Here is an 18,148-nt window from a genome sequence, read left to right as displayed (position 1 = left end):
TTCCAGGTCCCCAGGGTGGACTTAGTTCCTTCTGCAGGGCCTCCGTCTGTGTTTCGTGGCAGGTGGCCCCTGCCCCTGAGGAGAGAAGATGAGCTCTGTATGATTAAACCTTCCTTCTAGTCCCCTCCAGCATCGCACCTACCCCAGCAAAGAACACCTACATCCACACCTCCCCTCGACCAGCAAAGGGAGTCCCCGACCTAGGAGCCCAGCCCTCTGCGCCCTCCCGGGGCCAAGGCGCTTTTCATCGCTGGCTCCCGGTGGAGAAGCTGCGTAGACCACGGTGCAGGGAGTGCCCATTTTCAGATCCAGCCATGCCTGTGTTCACTTTCACTAAACCCCTTTACAAAAGGTCCGGGGTCGTCAGAACGGAACGGCACCCGCGCTGCGGGACCGGAGATGCGGGAGGGCGAGGACACAAGAACGTAAACCCGGGGTTAAGTGGGCGGGAGGGCGAAGGGGTCACCCCGAAAAACTCGACTTTTGAGTCCCAAAGCCCTTCTACCCGCTGAATTTGAGTCCGCCGGGCGGTCCCGGAACCCACCCAGGTGGCCCCGTGTGGGACGGCGGCTGCCCCTGTGGGCTCAGCAGGGGACGGTCTACAGCACAGCCCCTCGATGCTAGAGCCCGAGGGGTCCTCAGTCTCGCTTTCCCGCCCGGCAGCACCTGTCCTCCCTCCCGGGACCCGGCGCGGGACAGCCCGGGGTGGGCGAGCGGGGCGGGGCGGCTGGGGAGGAGGGGGCGCGGAGGGAGGCGCGCGGCGGAGGCGCAGGGCGCGGCCGGGCAGGGGAGGCCCGCCGCCATTGGTCGGGTGCCCGGGGGAGGGCGGGCGTGGGGTCGGTCCCCAAACGCGCCGCCCGCCGGCCCGCAGTCTTCGCCGCCGTCCGCAGAACGAGAGCCGTGAGCGCAGAGCCGGCGCCCGCCATGAGGGAGATCGTGCACATCCAGGCGGGCCAGTGCGGGAACCAGATCGGCACCAAGGTGGGCGGGCGCGGGACTCCCCTGCGGGGGGCGGCTTGCAGGCCGGGGGTCGGAGCTGGCCCTCGGTGCGGGCGGACGGCTCGGGCGCACCGCCCAGTGCCCCTCGGTCCTCGGAGCACGTCTGCCCCGCGCCGCACCCGGGAAGTGCCCGAGGAGTGGCGGCCGAGGAGGGGGCGTCTCAGCCGGGACCCCTGGCCCTCGCCCCCTCCCCACCCCCTGGGAGCGGCGGCCGGCTGCTCAGGCGCGTCTGGAATTCGGCCGCCGCGGCCCCGCGCCCCCGCCCCGCCCGGGCGGCCCTGGGGGAGGTGCGGGCGGGGGCGCCCTGGGCCCCGGGCTCTGACCGTCTGTTCCCCGCCTCGCCCTTCCGAAGTTCTGGGAAGTGATCAGCGATGAACACGGGATCGACCCGGCCGGAGGCTACGTGGGTGACTCGGCGCTGCAGCTCGAGAGAATCAACGTCTACTACAATGAGTCATCGTGTGAGTAGCTCGGCCCGCTCCCCCCCTTCCGCCGGACCCCGGCCATCCGCCTCCCGGCCTCCGACCATCCCCGCCCGGACCCTGGTCATCCCCTTTCGGGACCGCAGCCTTCTCCCGGTCTTCCCCGCCCAGACCCGGCGTTGGCGCTGGGGTGCCGCCCTCACGTGAGGACAGCTCGCGGTGGGGAGAGTTCTCCGGATGTAGCAGCACGCCGGGCTCCTGCCTTGTTCTGCCTGGGGCGGGAAATCTGCCGTCAGTTTATTTCAAATCACGGCATTCGGCCTATCCCGCGGGTCTGAGCTCTTGAACCAGACAACCCGTTAGTGCTGTGAAATCAACTTAGTCGGTCGTGTCCGGCCTCCCCCCTCCCCGCCCCTGTTTAAAATGTATTAATGGAGATTCTTGGCAAAAAAATTTGAAAAAAACTCCCTTAAATGACTTTTCTGGCCCTTTGCAGACCTTCTAAAAAACTTCATGCTCCCTGGAAGCTGAAACTGCAGACAATTCAGGGTAACTGGTGGAGTTTAGTAAAAATTCCAGGCTGTGGTTTCTCCAAGTTTGGAAACAGTATCACTCCTGACCTGAATATCTACATACGTATTGTGGCTACATGTATGCATTATTTCTGCAACTATTTTTTGTTATAAAAGTGATACATGCCCTTCAGAAAACAAGAAATAACGAAGATATTGAAAGAACACCCAGAAAATTAGCTGCCCTTCCACACACATGACATATATCCCCAGAGATGATCACTCTCAGTTTTTGGAGTCATTTGCTGCTTGTCCACACAGAAGCTGGGAAGAGCGGGTTACATAAATCACTGGGTTTTATTCATTAAGCAGCAATGACAAAAGGTCTGGAATAGCAGGGCACAGAGGTGAAATTTCTAGATAGCGTTAAGAAAAATTTTAGTGTACATTGCACTTCCTGTTAACCCTTAGGTCCAGCTTGGTTATATCCTTTCTTCAATCTGGGTGTGTGCACAGTAGGTCAGGAGTTGTGGAACAGTTCCTGGGTGCAGTCTTATTAACCCCATCCTCACTGGGAACAATTTCTTGCCCAAATGGCAAAGTGTGCTTGCAAATGAAAATGCTATACAGCAACACTCATTCATAAATGTGAGTTTCTCCCGGGAGACTGTCCATGGAGTGGTACCAGTGACGAGGTGCTCAAACTGTAGCTTGGGTTCATGTATGTGTGTGCAGGAAAGAGGTGCTGAAAAGCAGAAAGACTGTCACAGCAACACTGCAATTTGCTGCAACAAATACAGTTTATTTCCATGGAGCTAAAAAAGTAAAACTTGCCAACAGGAAAGAGGTATCAGGGTGAACTGGAAAATACAGTGGGCAGGAAGTCAGGAGACCTGATTTCTTATCCTGTTTAATCCTGGAACTTCCTCCACCCATTCATGCCTGGGCTGGTTTCCTCGCCTGAACAATTCAAGGGTGGGATTGTGTTCTCCGAGGCCCCGCCTAGTGCAAAGATTCGGTGGTTCTGAGAAAGCCAGGTGCTCTCTCTGAAGAAGCCCTGCTTCATACATTCCAGGCATCTGTGCTGGTGGGCTTGCTATGGGGAAGTCCATTACTCTAGAAACCAGAAAGTGACCCTTGTGGGTGGCTTTGTTCTCTTCCAGCTCAGAAATATGTGCCGAGGGCCGCCCTGGTGGACTTGGAGCCCGGCACCATGGACAGTGTGCGGTCTGGGCCTTTCGGGCAGCTCTTCCGGCCTGACAACTTCATCTTTGGTAGGTTCCATCTTTCCTACTTTCTTCTTCCAATTTTTTTTTTTTTTAAACATCTAACTAATTTATGTGCAAGATTAAAAGCATCACATGGCATTGAAAAGCTTAAATGGAAATCAACAGTCCCCAGCCTCATCACAGGGCACCTCTTTTAAGTCTTGACTTTTTCTCTAGGCAGGTAATCTCTGTATCTCTAAATGAAATACTGATACTGATAGTTCTTGATTTAAAAGAATTATTTAGGTATTAACTTTTCTCTCTCTCATAAATAATCATAATATGATAATCATTTGTTTTTTGTTGCTATATTGCTCATCTTTTAACTTCAGTGTGTTTATACCCATATTTCTTTTTCACTATCTATAGATAGTTTTTTCTTTCTAAAGGCTGGCACCTTGTGAGTTTTGTTTCATCAGAATTGGGCAAATCCTCCCCTCCTTTCTTCCACCTAAAAAAATGATAATAGCACCTGTCCCTTTGCAAACTCTCGAAGAAAATTATGTAGAATTAAATAAAGTGGCACCATTAGTGTTACCAGCTTTCATCACCCTGTCGCTAAGGTTTTTAGAGTCAAGCTTACTTCAAAGTATACCAGAGGAGACAGAATCTTGGAAGATTTTGTTGGTACATGAATTTATTACCTTGTAGTGGAATCAGGCAATGACCTGTTATAAAGGTGACCCAGCAGGATGAACATTCACAAAGAGTTTGAGACCGCTAGGTATCAACCCTTCCCCATCGCTCTGACAACCCATACAACCAATGGGATGGGCAAAACTTCTGATAATGACTTGTTCAAGGGTTTTGTCACCTTTGATATTTCAGATAGACCAGGACTAGGCTCTGTGGTGCCCTTTTTCTTACATCAGAAAACCTAAATTACCAATAGTTTTATAGTCCACCAATGGGGACATTTGCATTCTTTACCTTTCTGAACTAGACCTGTGTTGCTGGAGACCATAATGGGCCCCAAGCAAAGACAGCTCTAGACCCTGCTGCCCAAAGTGGTAGCCACTAGCCACATGCGGCTCTTTAAATTTAAGTTAATTAAAATTAAATAAAATTAATTCCCTTCCTCAGTTGTACTAGCCACATTTCAAGTGCTCAATAGCTAAATGTGGCTAGTGGCTACCATATTAGACAGTGTAAATAACAACAGCTCCATCATTGCAGAAAGTTCTGTCGGACAGCAGTGCTCAAGGCCTTAATATAGTCTGCCAAATTAGGGGAATGAAGAGAGAAAGTGAAAAGCCACTAGGCAAGCACATGTCCCTTCACAGCCATTTGTATCTTAAGAGCCAAAGTAGAGTTTACAGGATGTGTGGCAGATTTAAAAGTTTTCCATCTGACAATTGTATTTTAATGTGAGATACCACATGTTCATTTATGTTATTTCTCAAAAATGACCAGTGTAACTATTAAGAAATGTGCCTAGGGGCCAGCCCTGTGGCCGAGTGGTTAAAGTTCTGCACATTCCGCTTTAGCTTCTCAGGTTCAGATCCTGGGTACAGACCTACGCCACTCATTAGCCATGCTGTGGAGGCATCCCACATACAAACAATAGAGAAAGATTGTCACAGATGTTAGCTTTCAGGGCTAATCTTCCTCAAGAGGAAGATTGGCAATGGATGTTGGCTCAGGGCGAATCTTCCTTACGAAAGAGAAAGAAAGAAAGAAATGTTCCTAGAGGGAAAAAAATATTTATCAATAGGGATACCTCAATCATTCAACAAGGAAATAAGAGACTCTTAAGGCTGATTCCTGGCTTAAAGGCACTGTGATTTAGAAATGGAATATATCAAAATTTTACATTCCAACCTCTTCCCCAAAAGGCACCAGGTAGAGATGGTTTCTTTGAGGGTAACAGAAAATTCTCGGTTATTTAAATATTTAGAATACGTTATACATGGTCAGTGTTTGATGAATGTTAGCAACAACATCCTAGGAATGCAAGGATGGTTGGACATTAAGAAGTCAGCTGATAGATTAAGAGACATCTTAATAGATGCCGCAAGATATTTGCTAGAATTTAGTATGTGTTCCTGATTTGTAGAAGACAAAAAAACTTCTGTTTAAGCTAGCAACTTCCTTTATTTAAGAATAAAGAACTATCTAAGAATTATCTACCAAATCCATAGCAATGTCACTGGTGAAACATTAGAAATATTCCCAGCAAAGTTGGAAAGAAAAAGATGTCTGTTGTCTCTTTTATTATTCCATGTTCTGAAAGCTCTAGCCAGGGCACAAAGACCAGAGAAAGAAAAGAAATAGAAATCATTTAAAGAAAAACACAGTATTTTTATTTGCAGATATAATAATTCTCTTGGATTTTTCAGATAGGCTGTCAGCTGGACAATGATGAGCACTTATAAGACCTCAGTAAGGCAGCCAGACACAAGATCAAAATACTCAGACATTACTGCTCTAGGGTCACCGACTGTCCAGATTTGCCTGGGACCGGGGGGTTTCCCAGGACACTGCACTTTCAGTGTTGAAACGGGTAAAGTCCTAGGCAAACTGGATCACCTTAAAGGCAATAGTCAATTATAAAATATAATGGGAAAATATTCTATTCACAATAGCAATAAAATTGTAGATACCTAGGGACAAAATTTACTAGTAATTGGGAATGAGGGGGAGTTAATTAAAACAAGATAATTTTTTTCTCCCATCAGATTGGCCAGTATTTTAAAAACTGCTAACAGCTAGTGTTGGTGAAGGTGTTTGGGGAAATAATACTTTTTAACTTTGTTCAGAGAACAACCTAAGAGATTCAGGAAATCAAGAAATTTGATCCAACAGTTTCAGTGCTAGGAGTCTGTTCCACAAAGATGCTTGCACATTCACCATGGATCCTGCACATTCATCTCTAAAAGAGCTCAGCCCCTTTGCACGCCTTCCGGTGGTGTCTGAGAACTCTGGGTCCCCTTGCCCTTCCCAGCAGCTGGTGTCAGTCCTTGTCATTGCCGTCGACTGCTCTCAGCACTCTGGATAACATTAAAATTCTCTGTTCTGAGGAGAGCAAAAGGATGACTTCCCCCCGCTTTCTTTATACAGATCAACACTCTCTTTCGCTTTCTCTTACTGAGTGGGTATAGGCTCTTAGCAGCTGTAGACTGTTTCTGCACTGCCTTGCTGGGTTCCTGAGTCAGTGTAGCCAAGAAGAGAGAGCGCTGTGAGGCAGGTAAAGGAGATCAGGAGACTCAGGAGAAGGGAAACCAGGCAGCTCGTTTCAGCTCTGCCAGCTCTGCTGTATCAGTTCCCTTCTCCGGGCTCCTTCAGCTTTTCAGTCTGTAGCCCGAAAGGCTCCCGAGCGTCTTGGGGTCCAGGCCCCTGTAAGAATCTGAGGGAAGCAACGGCCCTGTCTCTCCCACCTCCATAAAAATGCACCTCCACGTAGAGATCTGCTCACAGTTTCTTCCCTTGAAGGTTCGATGAATTTCTGGTAAGAATCTGAGAGGATAGCTAAGGTTGCTTGAACCTGAATTACCTAGGTCTAAGTAAATTTTACCAAACAAAATTAATATATTTCATTATTAAGAAAAATGTACTCTTTTTTGATAGACAATACGTATATGTACATGATATGAAATTCAAAAAATAGTGAATGTTATACAGCGGAAAACTAGTCCCTGCCTTAACTGTCCGCCCAGCTCCCCCCGGAGGCCAGGTCCTGTTGCTGACTTTGTGGATGTCCTTCCTGAGGCAGGTGCACATTAGAAGTGAATATGTGTTTATATATATAAAAATATCGTCGTTTTATTTATGTAAAATACATATCTTTCCTGCTTCTAAAAGGATACGAGACAACGTACAGTAAAGATAGCCGTAAAACGTGGCAGTTTAAAACAAAGTTAACAGGGAGCATGAGTTCAGTTGTGGCTCTGGGTTTCTGGCAACTAAATTCAGAAAAGGAAGCAAGGTAAGGGACATGGTTGTCATCATCTCATAAAAGAGAATATACCACCCTTTTAAAAAGGGAGGTCCCCTCTGTTCTAAATTATTTGTATTTATTTATTTTTAGTTTTCACTTCAACAAAAACTAATATATAACCACATTATTAAAAATTAAAAACTAGAGTAAAAGAAAATTATTTCCTATGCTCATCATAGTATACTTTCATATATTTCACCCTTTGTTTCTTTCTTTTTGGCCTCCATACATTTGCCATACTCTTTCCGGTCGGGTTAGTGCCACCAGCAATGTTTGAGAGCGTAATTTCTGCTGTGCTTTTGCCTCAATGTAAACTTTGAAAGAAATCTATCAACCAAATGCTCATTCTGTGAGGTACTTGGAGAGTATAATTGACAGTGCTTTAAGAACTGCTTCATAGAAAATGTCAGAACAATTCTGAATTTGGGTCTTGTATAAGAAAAAAACTTGCACACACCTATAAACAGGACTCGTACATAGAGAAACCTGCAGACACCATATTAAAATTTGAGTCAGTGACCCTTGATCCTATGAGGAAGGTTGGTTACCTGAAACACACACACACACACACACACACACACACACACACACACACGCGACTTTTGCTGCTTTTTGAGAGGACATAGAAAAAAATTATCCAGTTCTACATTGTTTCAATTTAAGATGTTCAAACTTATATTTGTTATATTGGGCTTCATGTAACATTGGTATGTTTTATTTCTTATAGTGGGTAGTAGGGATGTAGCTATTCATTAAATTATTCCTCATGGGGCTGGCCCAGTGGCATGGGTTGAGTTCGCACATTCTGCTTTGGCGGCCCGGGGTTGGCTGGTTCGGATCCTGGGTGCGGACCTATGCACTGCTTGGCAAGCCATTGCTGTGGCAGGCGTCCCACATATGAAATAGAGGAAGAAGGGCACAGATGTCAGCTCAGGGCTAGTCTTCCTTACAAAACAAAAATTATTCTTCATATCCTTTTATGTGCTTTAAATCTGTCATAAGAAACGTGTCTTGGATGAGGCAATGGCACTTGTTTATCCACTTTCTGGAGGTTTCAAATAGGACGCTGGAGGCCAGGTGCCTTCTCTGCCTCACTTGCTCACTCAGCCCAGCTGTCTGCTCAGGACTCGGGCTTCACCCTTGGCCATCCCTCCTGTGCAGATAGGCCCTGTTGAGGTTTGAAAGAGAGTTGACTCCATGAACTGATTTTCATGAGATTGGAGCATCACAAGCAATTGAAGTCATGGTAGGCTAGAGTCTCTGAGCAGCGGCTTCAGCAATTGTGGACGTTTTCTTTGGTTTAATTTATTGGAACTGAAAACTAAGAAAGTGTGAGAAAGGTCTGGCCTTGTCTTTCTAGCTATTGATAAATGGGATAAAAAATATTAAAAACAAATTAAGACAGACCTATAGTGCCTGTTTATCTAATTTGTCGTCCTTATCAACCTCCAAAATGTTAGAAATGACACTAGGCATTTAAACTGTCTCCAGGATTGCTTATTACATCTTTGCTTTTTTCTTACAACATGCATCCCTGTTTTGATTCAAAGTATTTAAAATTTTTAGCAGATTCTACTGATGGGAGATAGCTGTATTTAATAGTAATTTTTAAAAATTGACACTTTTTAATTAAGAATTGTGAATTGTTTAAATGAACGTGCTTATTTCGTTCGGATAACACGTCTGTTATGTGGAATGGAGGAGTGTCCAGAATGCATAAACATCCTATGTTGTTCGTTTCTAAGTCATCTGGTTTAAGTTCGGTAAATAGAAGAGGCAGGACTGTCCACGAGTGGGAGATGGTTCACCCTCCGTTGGCTTTATAGCTCATTGTTTCAGAGTTAGTAAATTAAAATAAACCAGAGAAAGTTTTCTGCATTTGAGTTTTGAACATGGATATAGTTAAAAAAAATCTTTTTCTTAACAAATTGCTGGTTGCATAGCAGTCATGCCTATTGCATAGTGGGAGAGAGTTTTGTGGGAGAAAATGAAACAGCAGAAAGATAACTTTCCTTTAAGCCTCCTTCTGCACCTGTAACTTTTTCTTTGACGTTCAGGGCTAGAAGAGGGGTCAGGAAGCACATACGCAGCCTTAAGGCTTAATCCATGACCCAGTGTGAGCTGCAGGCAAAGCAGAGGGTGGACTCTGAGGAAAGCCGGGGGATGCGCTGCAGCCTGCCTGCCAAAGCTTAGAGACTACAGCCTTGTGTTCCAGAATCTGGAGCCTCTGATTAATGTCACAACATCTCCTTACAGAAGATGTTCAACTCATGACCCCCAAATATTTAACTGTTGCTATGAGACAGGAGCAAAATATTTTCAGAAGTCACAGGCTTCCTCCTTTTGTCGAGAGCAGAGACAACTTCATGGCTAATCATGCTGTAAATATTGAGGAAGCCAAGTGAGTGGTGTGAGCTGGAGGAGAGTCAAGTTGAGTCAAGTTGAGTCGCTGTAGACTTAGCTCTAGAGTGAACTTGATTTGCTGTGGCTTGGATCTGCCTAAAGCCACCTACTTATTTTCCGTTGTTGGTTTCTACTCCATTTTAATGAAATAATTGCTAGGCTCTTTTTGACCATTGGACTCACAGTCCTTCCTTTGTAAAGGTTGAGCTCTACGTTGAGCTCCAGCTATGAGGCTAGCCCGGAGTTTGTTCTTCCCAAGGCCTCCCGTGTAGTCTGGCCAGGCTGCTGCCTGCAGGGTTGGGTGGGGAGGGGATGGACAGGAGTTAGTGGGGACATAGGAAGGACAGTGACCATTTCGAGCTGGATAAGAGAGGGTGGCCAGCCAGGTTTCACTGTGTGACCCCACTGGGTGGGAAGAAAGTGAATCTCTCTGTTCGTCAGAGAAAACACAGTCATCTCCTAGACAAGGAAACGGCCACCTGAGAGTGCTAGAGTGGCCAGTGCCCTCTGGTGTGCTGCCAGCATGAAGGGGCCGTCTGCCAAGCCCTGGCCCGCTCTACAGAGTCTTGGTCCTGCTGTGCCAATAGCTTTGGTGCCTTTGACAGGCTCAGTGGGGCAAAGACAGGAGGAGGGAGAGGCTGAGCTCACTTGTCAGGTGGGGCTAAGACAGACCAGTGCGGGGGCCAGCTGGGGTCTGCTTCAGATGGGCAGTTCTGCCCTACAGGAAACGTCAATATTTAATATTTAAATGTGTTTAATGTTTTCATTAGAAAGTTAAAACTTGGGGCTGGCCCGGTGGCTCAGCAGTTAAGTTCACACGTTCCAGTTTAGTGGCCCAGGGTTCGCCAGTTCGGATCCCGGGTGGGGACATGGCACTGCTTGGCAAGCCATGCTGTGGCAGGCGTCCCACATATAAAGTGGAGGAAGGTGGGTATGGATGTTAGCTCAGGGCCAGCCTTCCTCAGCAAAAAGAGGAGGATTGGCAACAGTTAGCTCAGGGCTAATCTTCTCAAAAAAAAGAAAAAGTTAAAACTGTTTGCACGTTTTCTCAAATGATACACAAGTATATGGTGTAAAAATGGAAGCCCCTCATCCCTTCTACTGATGGCCCTGAGATTACATTCCCTGGGGATAACTAAGTGCTGTAGACGATGGGGCTGTGTCCTGCCTGGACTTTTTCTGTGTACACATGCACTCGTCGGCATGCACACATGCGCGTGTCCACACGTGCATACACACACAGTTGATTTTGGTTTTGCAAAATAGGATCATGCCATGCATACCTTTTTGCAGCTTTTGGGAGAGTTGAGTAACATAACTTGGACATCCCCCTTGACTGTCACAGCGCCTTTCCACTGTATGTGCGTTGTCTTTTAGTAATTCCCCACTTATTGATGACATTTAAAAATGTTTCCTTAAAGGTATGTTTTCATCTTTTAATTTTCTCTTGATTGTCATAAGGTGCATGTTTGTTTAAATTTTATAAGCAGTGTATACTATTGTTGAAACGGAACACCCCACAGTCCTGTCCTTCAGACAACCATAGTCATTAGTTCAGTGCATGTTTCTCTAATTTATTTCCTAAATGCATTTTTATTTAGATTTTATTTTTTCCTTTTTCTCCCCAAAGCCCCCCGGTACATAGCTGTATATTCTTCGATGTGGGTCCTTCTAGTTGTGGCATGTGGGACGCTGCCTCAGCGTGGTCTGATGAGCAGTGCCATGTCCGCGCCCAGGATTCGAACCAACGAAACACTGGGCCGCCTGCAGCGGAGCCCGCGAACTTAACCGCTCGGCCACGGGGCCAGCCCCCCTAAATGCATTTTTAAATGTTTTGATACAGTTAACAGTGTTCATTTTGCTAGCTAGCCAGGTGAAACATTTACTTGGTCCAGGATTCAAAAGGAACAAAGGGTGTACGGTGAAAATTGGATCTCCTCCCTACCCTGAGCTGGTGCCACCCCCTCCCAAACTCCTTCCCAGAGGCGCCGCTCTCAAGGGTTCTGGTGCATCCTTTCAGATACATTCTGTGCACGTACCAGCTGATACGTGCATGTCGATTACACACCTGTGAGGATAGCCAACCACACAGACCGTTTAGTTCTTCAGGGTTTTTTCCCTGTAGCAGTATATTTTGAAAATCTTTCCATCTCAGTACTGGGGTTGATGGCGATCGTTTTCCTTTGCATAGATACCATTATTGATTATTGATTTAACCAGTCCTCTGTTCATAGATATTTGCATTGTCCTTTTTTTCTTTACTATTACAAACTGCTCCTCAGTGAGTATTTGTCTGTCTGTCATTTGCACATATGCAGGAGAATTCATAGAATTGCTGAGTCTGAGGGACTAATTTTGATAGATCTTGCTAAGTTGTTGTCCACAGAGGCCAGTCCTCGTCATGCCTCCAGCAGCTCATGTTTGAAGGGGCCTTGCCCTAAACTCTCGTCAACACCGTGTGCTCAAACCTTTTGAGCTCTGTCAGTTTCTTAGGGGAGAAATCGAATCTACTTGTTTAATTTGCATTTCATCTATGAGAAATAGGTCAAATATTTAAGTTATTATTATTACTTTTCCTGAGAAAGATTAGCCCTGAGCTAACATCTGCTGCCAATCATTTTCTTTTTTGCCGAGGAAGACTGGCCCTGAGCTAACATCCATGCCCATCTTCGTCTACTTTATATGTGGGACACCTGCCTCAGCATGGCTTGCCAAGCAGTGAACTGGCAAAATCCTGGCCACTGAAGCAGAGGGCACAAACTTAACTGCTGCGCCACTGGGCGGGCCCCAGAATATTTAAGTTATTTGCATTTTCTTCTCTGTGAACTGTTTGTGTCCTTTGCTTGTTTTCCTAAAGGCTGTTGTTTTCCCTGCTGATTTGTAGGCCTCCTTTAGATATTTGAGGAGAGAGCATCCCTTTGTATGTCACACAAGTCACTTATAGTCAATCCGTTTTAAACTTCCTGAAGCATCACAGAATTTCGGTTATTTTTCTTTCAACACCCGCAGTACTTAGCCCTGATAAATGCTATGGAGGATTCAAAGGAATTTGAGAGAACGCTCATTCCCCCCAAGACTAGGGCCTAGTACACAGCAGAATCCAGGGGTGCCTGTCAGCCAACCTCCAGTGAGTGGGTCCCTGCCCCAAAGTGTGTGAGAGTCTGCCATCTACTCGTCGTACCTGATGTTGCAGGAGGCTGGGCTCAGGAGGCGGCCTCAGTGGTGACCCTGGTGCCCAGCTCAGTTTCCCCATGGGTGTGCGCAGCTTCAGGCGTGGGCCTGCCCACCCGCAGCAGAGACTCTGAGCTCTGCCTGGTGGTTGGGAGTTGTTGCCACCAGCCAGGTATAGCCAAAAGTCAAGTTAACCTCTTTGGAATAAACGGGGAGAGGTCCGTACAGTGCAAGGCCAGCAGAGCAGTGCTTAGCCCCGACGGGAGGACCGGCGGCCTTGGCATCTCTGCCGCCTCTTGTTTTCTGCGTCCACGTGACACGTCAGGTCACCTGCCCGCTCTCCTCTCCAGCAGCGCAACCTGGTCTCTCATTTACTACGTAGGGAGAGTTTGGTAAGGGTACTAGTGGATTTATTTTTAAATTTTTTACACATGGTTCTTTGTTTCAAAACCAGATTTGATATACCCACGTATTAAAGATTATAATACCTTTTAATAACCTTCTTTGCTTCCTAAATAACTTACCATTTTAACTATTTACTACATTGCCTTATTACTAGAATAATGAGAAATAGCAATGCCTCATTTTTATAATTTATTAAATAGGTCTCTGCATCATTTCCTCTGATTTTACTGCTTTTGTAATTTACCTTACAGTGTGCTCCAGAATTTAGTTCTCAGGGGTTTTTCTGATATTCCTTGAAATGCATATTAACATTGATTTGAATTGAAAAATAAAGTCATGTTTCTCTGACAGAAAGTAAGTCCAATTTTGAGGATTGCTCTGATGAGAACTGCCTTTGCCAGGTAGATTATGTGACCAATAGTTTTTATAACCCGAATAAGCTAAATCTGCAGCCTATTTTTTTTTTTTTCAAACTGGCCCAGAGCTAACATCTGTTGCCAATCTTTTTTTTTTTTATTTTTCTTCTTCTTCTCCCCAAAGTCCCCCAGTACATAGTTCCATATTCTAGTCATAGGTCCTTCTGGCTCTGCTGTGTGGGACGCCACCTCAGCATGGCCTGATGAGTGGTGCCATGTCCGTGCCCAGGATCCGAACCAGTGAAACCCTGGGCCGCTAAAGCGGGGCACGCGGACTTAACCACTAGGCCATGGGGCGGCCCTTGCAACCTAAAAATTTTGACAAAAATATATTTAAAACATTTCATTAAAAAGTTGTATTGGAATTAAAATTTCAGTTTTCCCAGTTCTTTCTAAGTATATTGAATTCAACAAAGTGCCTTGAAGTGAGTTAGCCTTAGGTAAGGCTTGGTAAAGCCTTTTTTGGTGTCTTCCAGAAACAGAAGAAAAGAATGATTGATGCAAGTCTGCTTGCTTCCAATTCTCCTTTCCACAAAATTGAGTTTTTGGCTGAAAGATAATTAAAAATACTTTTTGATGATAGATCGCTTTGATTTTTGGCATGTAACTGAAGAAGATCAAATAATTGAATGAGATTATTAGAAAACGACTCATTCTTATTTACATATTTATGTGGACAAGATTTCTCCCTATTTATATAAGTAAAAATAAAGAAGAGGAACAAAGTTGATGCCAAACCCTGTCTCATTCTGGCAATATTTAATATTCACCCTTGGATAAATGAACACATTTTAAAGAACTATGGTTATATTGACATTTTAAACACCTTGTGATCACAGGAATTTTAAAACAGTCAATTTCAACTTAGGGTTTATTTCTGACTTTTATAGACTCTGTTGGCTACATTTAACAGAATGATGTAACAGTTTTGTTTTTAAAAGAGTATTTCTAGTATCCCAGAAATTAAAATATCATTTGCAACTATTTTCATTTATGAAAACAAATTAGATGTCAACTTAAAAATGTATGTGGGGTGTGGAGTTTTAAAATATTTTCAGGGCTTCAAAGCAACAGTGTGTGGAGTACAAGAGATGTGCGTGTCCAGGAAAGTAAAAACCACTATAAGCTCCCCCCGGGCCTCTTTACCAGTTCTCGTTGAGGGCGTCCATTCATACACACACAGGTATTATTTTTACATCTTGAAAAATATGACTTCTCTACTGATAGATCTTCAATTTTATAATGAAATGAACTGAAAAATAGGGTTTTAATTTTGTTTTAAGAGCCAGCCTTTCAGATTCTATGTTTCTTCCATAAAGTAAAATATAAATAAGCATGTTGGGGAAAATGTACCATTGTGCAGAAAGTAGACCAGCTAGAAGGTCTCTTTCTAGTTACTTGACCTCCTGGGATAAAAATACAAAAATCTTTCAGGGATGTTAGCTCCTTACATCCCCGGTCTGGAAGCAGTTTGAGGGCAGGGATGACTTGCTGTGCCGAGCATTTCATTATAGGTGCAAAACAAATAGTTGGTGCTCAGAAAACTTTGCAACAGTAATTCTCCATGATGAATGAGGGGCTCCATTACCGTGAAAAAGGATTACTGTTTTGAAAAGCAAATATTTGTACCTAGTACAAAATTGGGAAAGCTCAAAGGAGATGGGAAAGTAACTTGTTTTTTAATGTGTACAAAATTTTGTTCCCTTTAAATTTTACCATGTGCAAGAATTACCTATCTAAAAATAAGAATGGAATGACCAGGTCAAAACATGTACATATTAAAATTTCATGGGTGTCTAACTTGTCTGAGGAGGTTGCACTAATTCATGAGCCCAGCAGCAATGCTGGTGGGTGCCTGTTTCCCGCCCCTAACATTGGCCAACACTATTGTCTAATCACTTCATAACACATCTGTTCCATCCTATTTAAAAAGTATTGATAATAATGAGCAGTCCCCTCCCATCCCGCCCTATTTAAATTGCATGCTTCTCTCTTTGGCTTTATTCCAGGACAAACTGGCGCAGGGAACAACTGGGCGAAGGGGCACTACACAGAAGGAGCCGAGCTGGTGGACTCGGTGCTGGACGTGGTGAGGAAGGAGTGTGAGCACTGTGACTGCCTGCAGGGCTTCCAGCTCACCCACTCCCTCGGGGGAGGAACGGGGTCGGGCATGGGCACTCTGCTCATCAGCAAAATCCGAGAGGAGTATCCCGACAGGATCATGAACACCTTCAGTGTCATGCCCTCCCCCAAGGTCTCCGACACTGTGGTGGAGCCCTACAACGCCACCCTGTCAGTCCACCAGCTGGTGGAGAACACAGATGAAACCTACTGCATCGACAACGAGGCCCTGTACGACATCTGCTTCCGCACCCTGAAGCTCACCACGCCAACCTATGGGGACCTAAACCACCTGGTGTCCGCCACCATGAGTGGGGTCACCACCTCTCTGCGCTTCCCAGGCCAGCTCAACGCCGACCTCCGCAAGCTCGCAGTGAACATGGTCCCTTTCCCCCGCCTCCACTTCTTCATGCCTGGCTTTGCTCCCCTGACAGCTCGAGGCAGTCAGCAGTACCGGGCCCTCACGGTGCCAGAACTGACTCAGCAAATGTTCGATGCCAAGAACATGATGGCGGCCTGTGATCCGAGACACGGGCGCTACCTGACCGTGGCCACTGTCTTCCGGGGCCCCATGTCTATGAAGGAGGTGGACGAGCAGATGCTGGCCATCCAGAACAAGAACAGCAGCTACTTTGTGGAGTGGATCCCCAACAACGTCAAAGTGGCCGTGTGTGACATCCCTCCTCGGGGCCTCAAGATGGCCTCCACCTTCATTGGCAACAGCACGGCCATCCAGGAGCTGTTCAAGCGCATCTCGGAGCAGTTTTCTGCCATGTTCCGCCGGAAGGCCTTCCTGCACTGGTTTACAGGGGAGGGCATGGATGAGATGGAGTTCACAGAAGCAGAGAGCAACATGAACGACCTGGTGTCAGAATACCAGCAGTATCAAGAAGCTACGGCCAATGATGGTGAAGAAGCTTTTGAGGACGACGAAGAGGAGATCAATGAATAGAGGAGCCCCCTGTCTCAGATACCGCAATGCAGACCATCTTTAACTCCGGTGCCACCAGTGGTGCCCTGGTCCAAATATGTGGGTGTAGGCCCCTGGGAAATGCAGCAACATTGTACTGTCAGTCATATGGAACAAAGTACAGTAAGATAGCAGAGAAGCGGCAGTGCTGCCCGATCTGAACATCAGCCTACAGGGATTTTCTGCTGGAGGACTTGAAAGAACTAATGGGCCAGAAATAAAGAGCTAAAGAAATAAACCTCACCTTCTATTGTGTTCAACTATGTCTGAGAATTAGCAGGGAAGTTCACACATAGTGTTTTTTCATCCTTTGTGAGGAAGCCTGAAGCTGTGCGGTGCTGCCTTATACTGAGTATGCAATTACTGAACTTTGAAACAGTCTATTCATAATAAAACACTGAAACTGCTCCTTTGTCTCTTACAGCCTCTGTTACGTGATAGATTTGTGACTTTGCATTTTTACAGTGGTTATTTGGGTCTCTCCTCTTCCTGAGTGGACTGCCCCAGCAGCTCACTAAAAGAACTCAGAGGCTGGGGCTTGTCTTCAGTTGGAGGCTTTAGGGTGGTCCCATAGCCAGAATTCTGAGCGTGAAAGCAGTGCACACGTAAGGAAAAGCCTGTGGTCCCCATTTGCAACCAGCACTCAGACACCCCGTAGAATCTTTCATCCCCATGTCGTGTCCTGGGCTGCTTGGTCCCAGCCTTCCCTAACAACTGTCCTGACATTTGCCAGAGGAGCCACAGAAAACGACCTTCAGGCTTCCATGAAGCTCTTGGCGGGTGAGGGAGACCCAACAGCGTCGGCTCTGAGCTACTGTGCTTCCTTCATGAGCACTGGGACTGGGAGCCCGGGGCCAGTGGCCAGGCCCAGCACGGAGGAAGAGGGCCCTTTTCTATGTCCTCTGTATGGTTCCATAGCTAGTCACAACTTCTGTAAGAGTTCTTGTAAAGTCAAGCCCCACAGGACGTGACCAGGCTCCTTTCACTAGTAATTGGCAGACACTGCTGTTCACCAGTGTTGCAGGCTTCTTTCTCCTCCCTGCCCTCTTGAAGTTAGCTGTGAACGTGTCACTTAGCTTTAGCCAAAAGAATGTGAGTGGTGTGTCACTTCCAGGTGGAAGTGTTTAAATGCTAGTGCTAGACTCTGTTCTGCCTCCCTCTCGTGGGGACCCTGATGCCTGTCAAGGTGACCCAGCGTCTCCATCCGTCTAGGTCCTTGAGTAACTGCTGAGTAGAGCCCCCCGACCCCCCACCCCTGACCTCTGTCAGATAAGGAGTGAGAGAGAATCCAACCTCTGGTTTGGAGCCACTGAGATCTAGGGTTCCTGCACAGTGTAACCCAGCCCACCTGACGGCACCCGTGCTCTGATGCCATGGCTCACATCCAGTGACTGCATTCTGTGCTGTCTCAGCCTTGGACATACAGAAAGTGAGTCACTAAACACGGCAGCATGACTTGCACTGAGCTAAGAAGCAACCTCATTTTTGCAGAAACCTGAGCTGTTGTGTGAGACTATGGTAAAA

At 46.2% G+C, this 18,148-nt stretch overlaps 1 protein-coding gene across 1 annotated transcript; it reads left to right on the top strand.

Moving 5' to 3' along the window:
* Positions 1–768: 768 nt before the first annotated feature.
* TUBB6 (tubulin beta 6 class V) lies at positions 769–17,031 on the top strand. Its single transcript, XM_023648220.2, has 4 exons — positions 769–981; positions 1,352–1,460; positions 3,097–3,207; positions 15,543–17,031. The coding sequence occupies exons 1-4, from the start codon at positions 925–927 to the stop codon at positions 16,604–16,606; spliced, it is 1,341 nt and encodes a 446-aa protein (XP_023503988.1). The 5' UTR covers positions 769–924; the 3' UTR covers positions 16,607–17,031.
* Positions 17,032–18,148: the final 1,117 nt, after the last annotated feature.

This window comes from Equus caballus, chromosome 8 (assembly GCF_041296265.1).
Source record: "Equus caballus isolate H_3958 breed thoroughbred chromosome 8, TB-T2T, whole genome shotgun sequence".
Lineage (NCBI taxonomy): Eukaryota > Metazoa > Chordata > Mammalia > Perissodactyla > Equidae > Equus > Equus caballus.
The sequence above is the reverse complement of the archived record's forward strand: the minus strand, read 5'-3'. Positions and strand labels throughout refer to the sequence as shown.

Coding starts and splice junctions, on each gene's coding strand:
- TUBB6 (XM_023648220.2), top strand. CDS start 925: ATGAGGGAGATCGTGCACATCCAGGCGGGCCAGTGCGGGAACCAGATC. Junction 1,461..3,096: donor CTACTACAATGAGTCATCGT/GTGAGTAGCTCG, acceptor GTTCTCTTCCAG/CTCAGAAATATGTGCCGAGG. Junction 3,208..15,542: donor GCCTGACAACTTCATCTTTG/GTAGGTTCCATC, acceptor GCTTTATTCCAG/GACAAACTGGCGCAGGGAAC.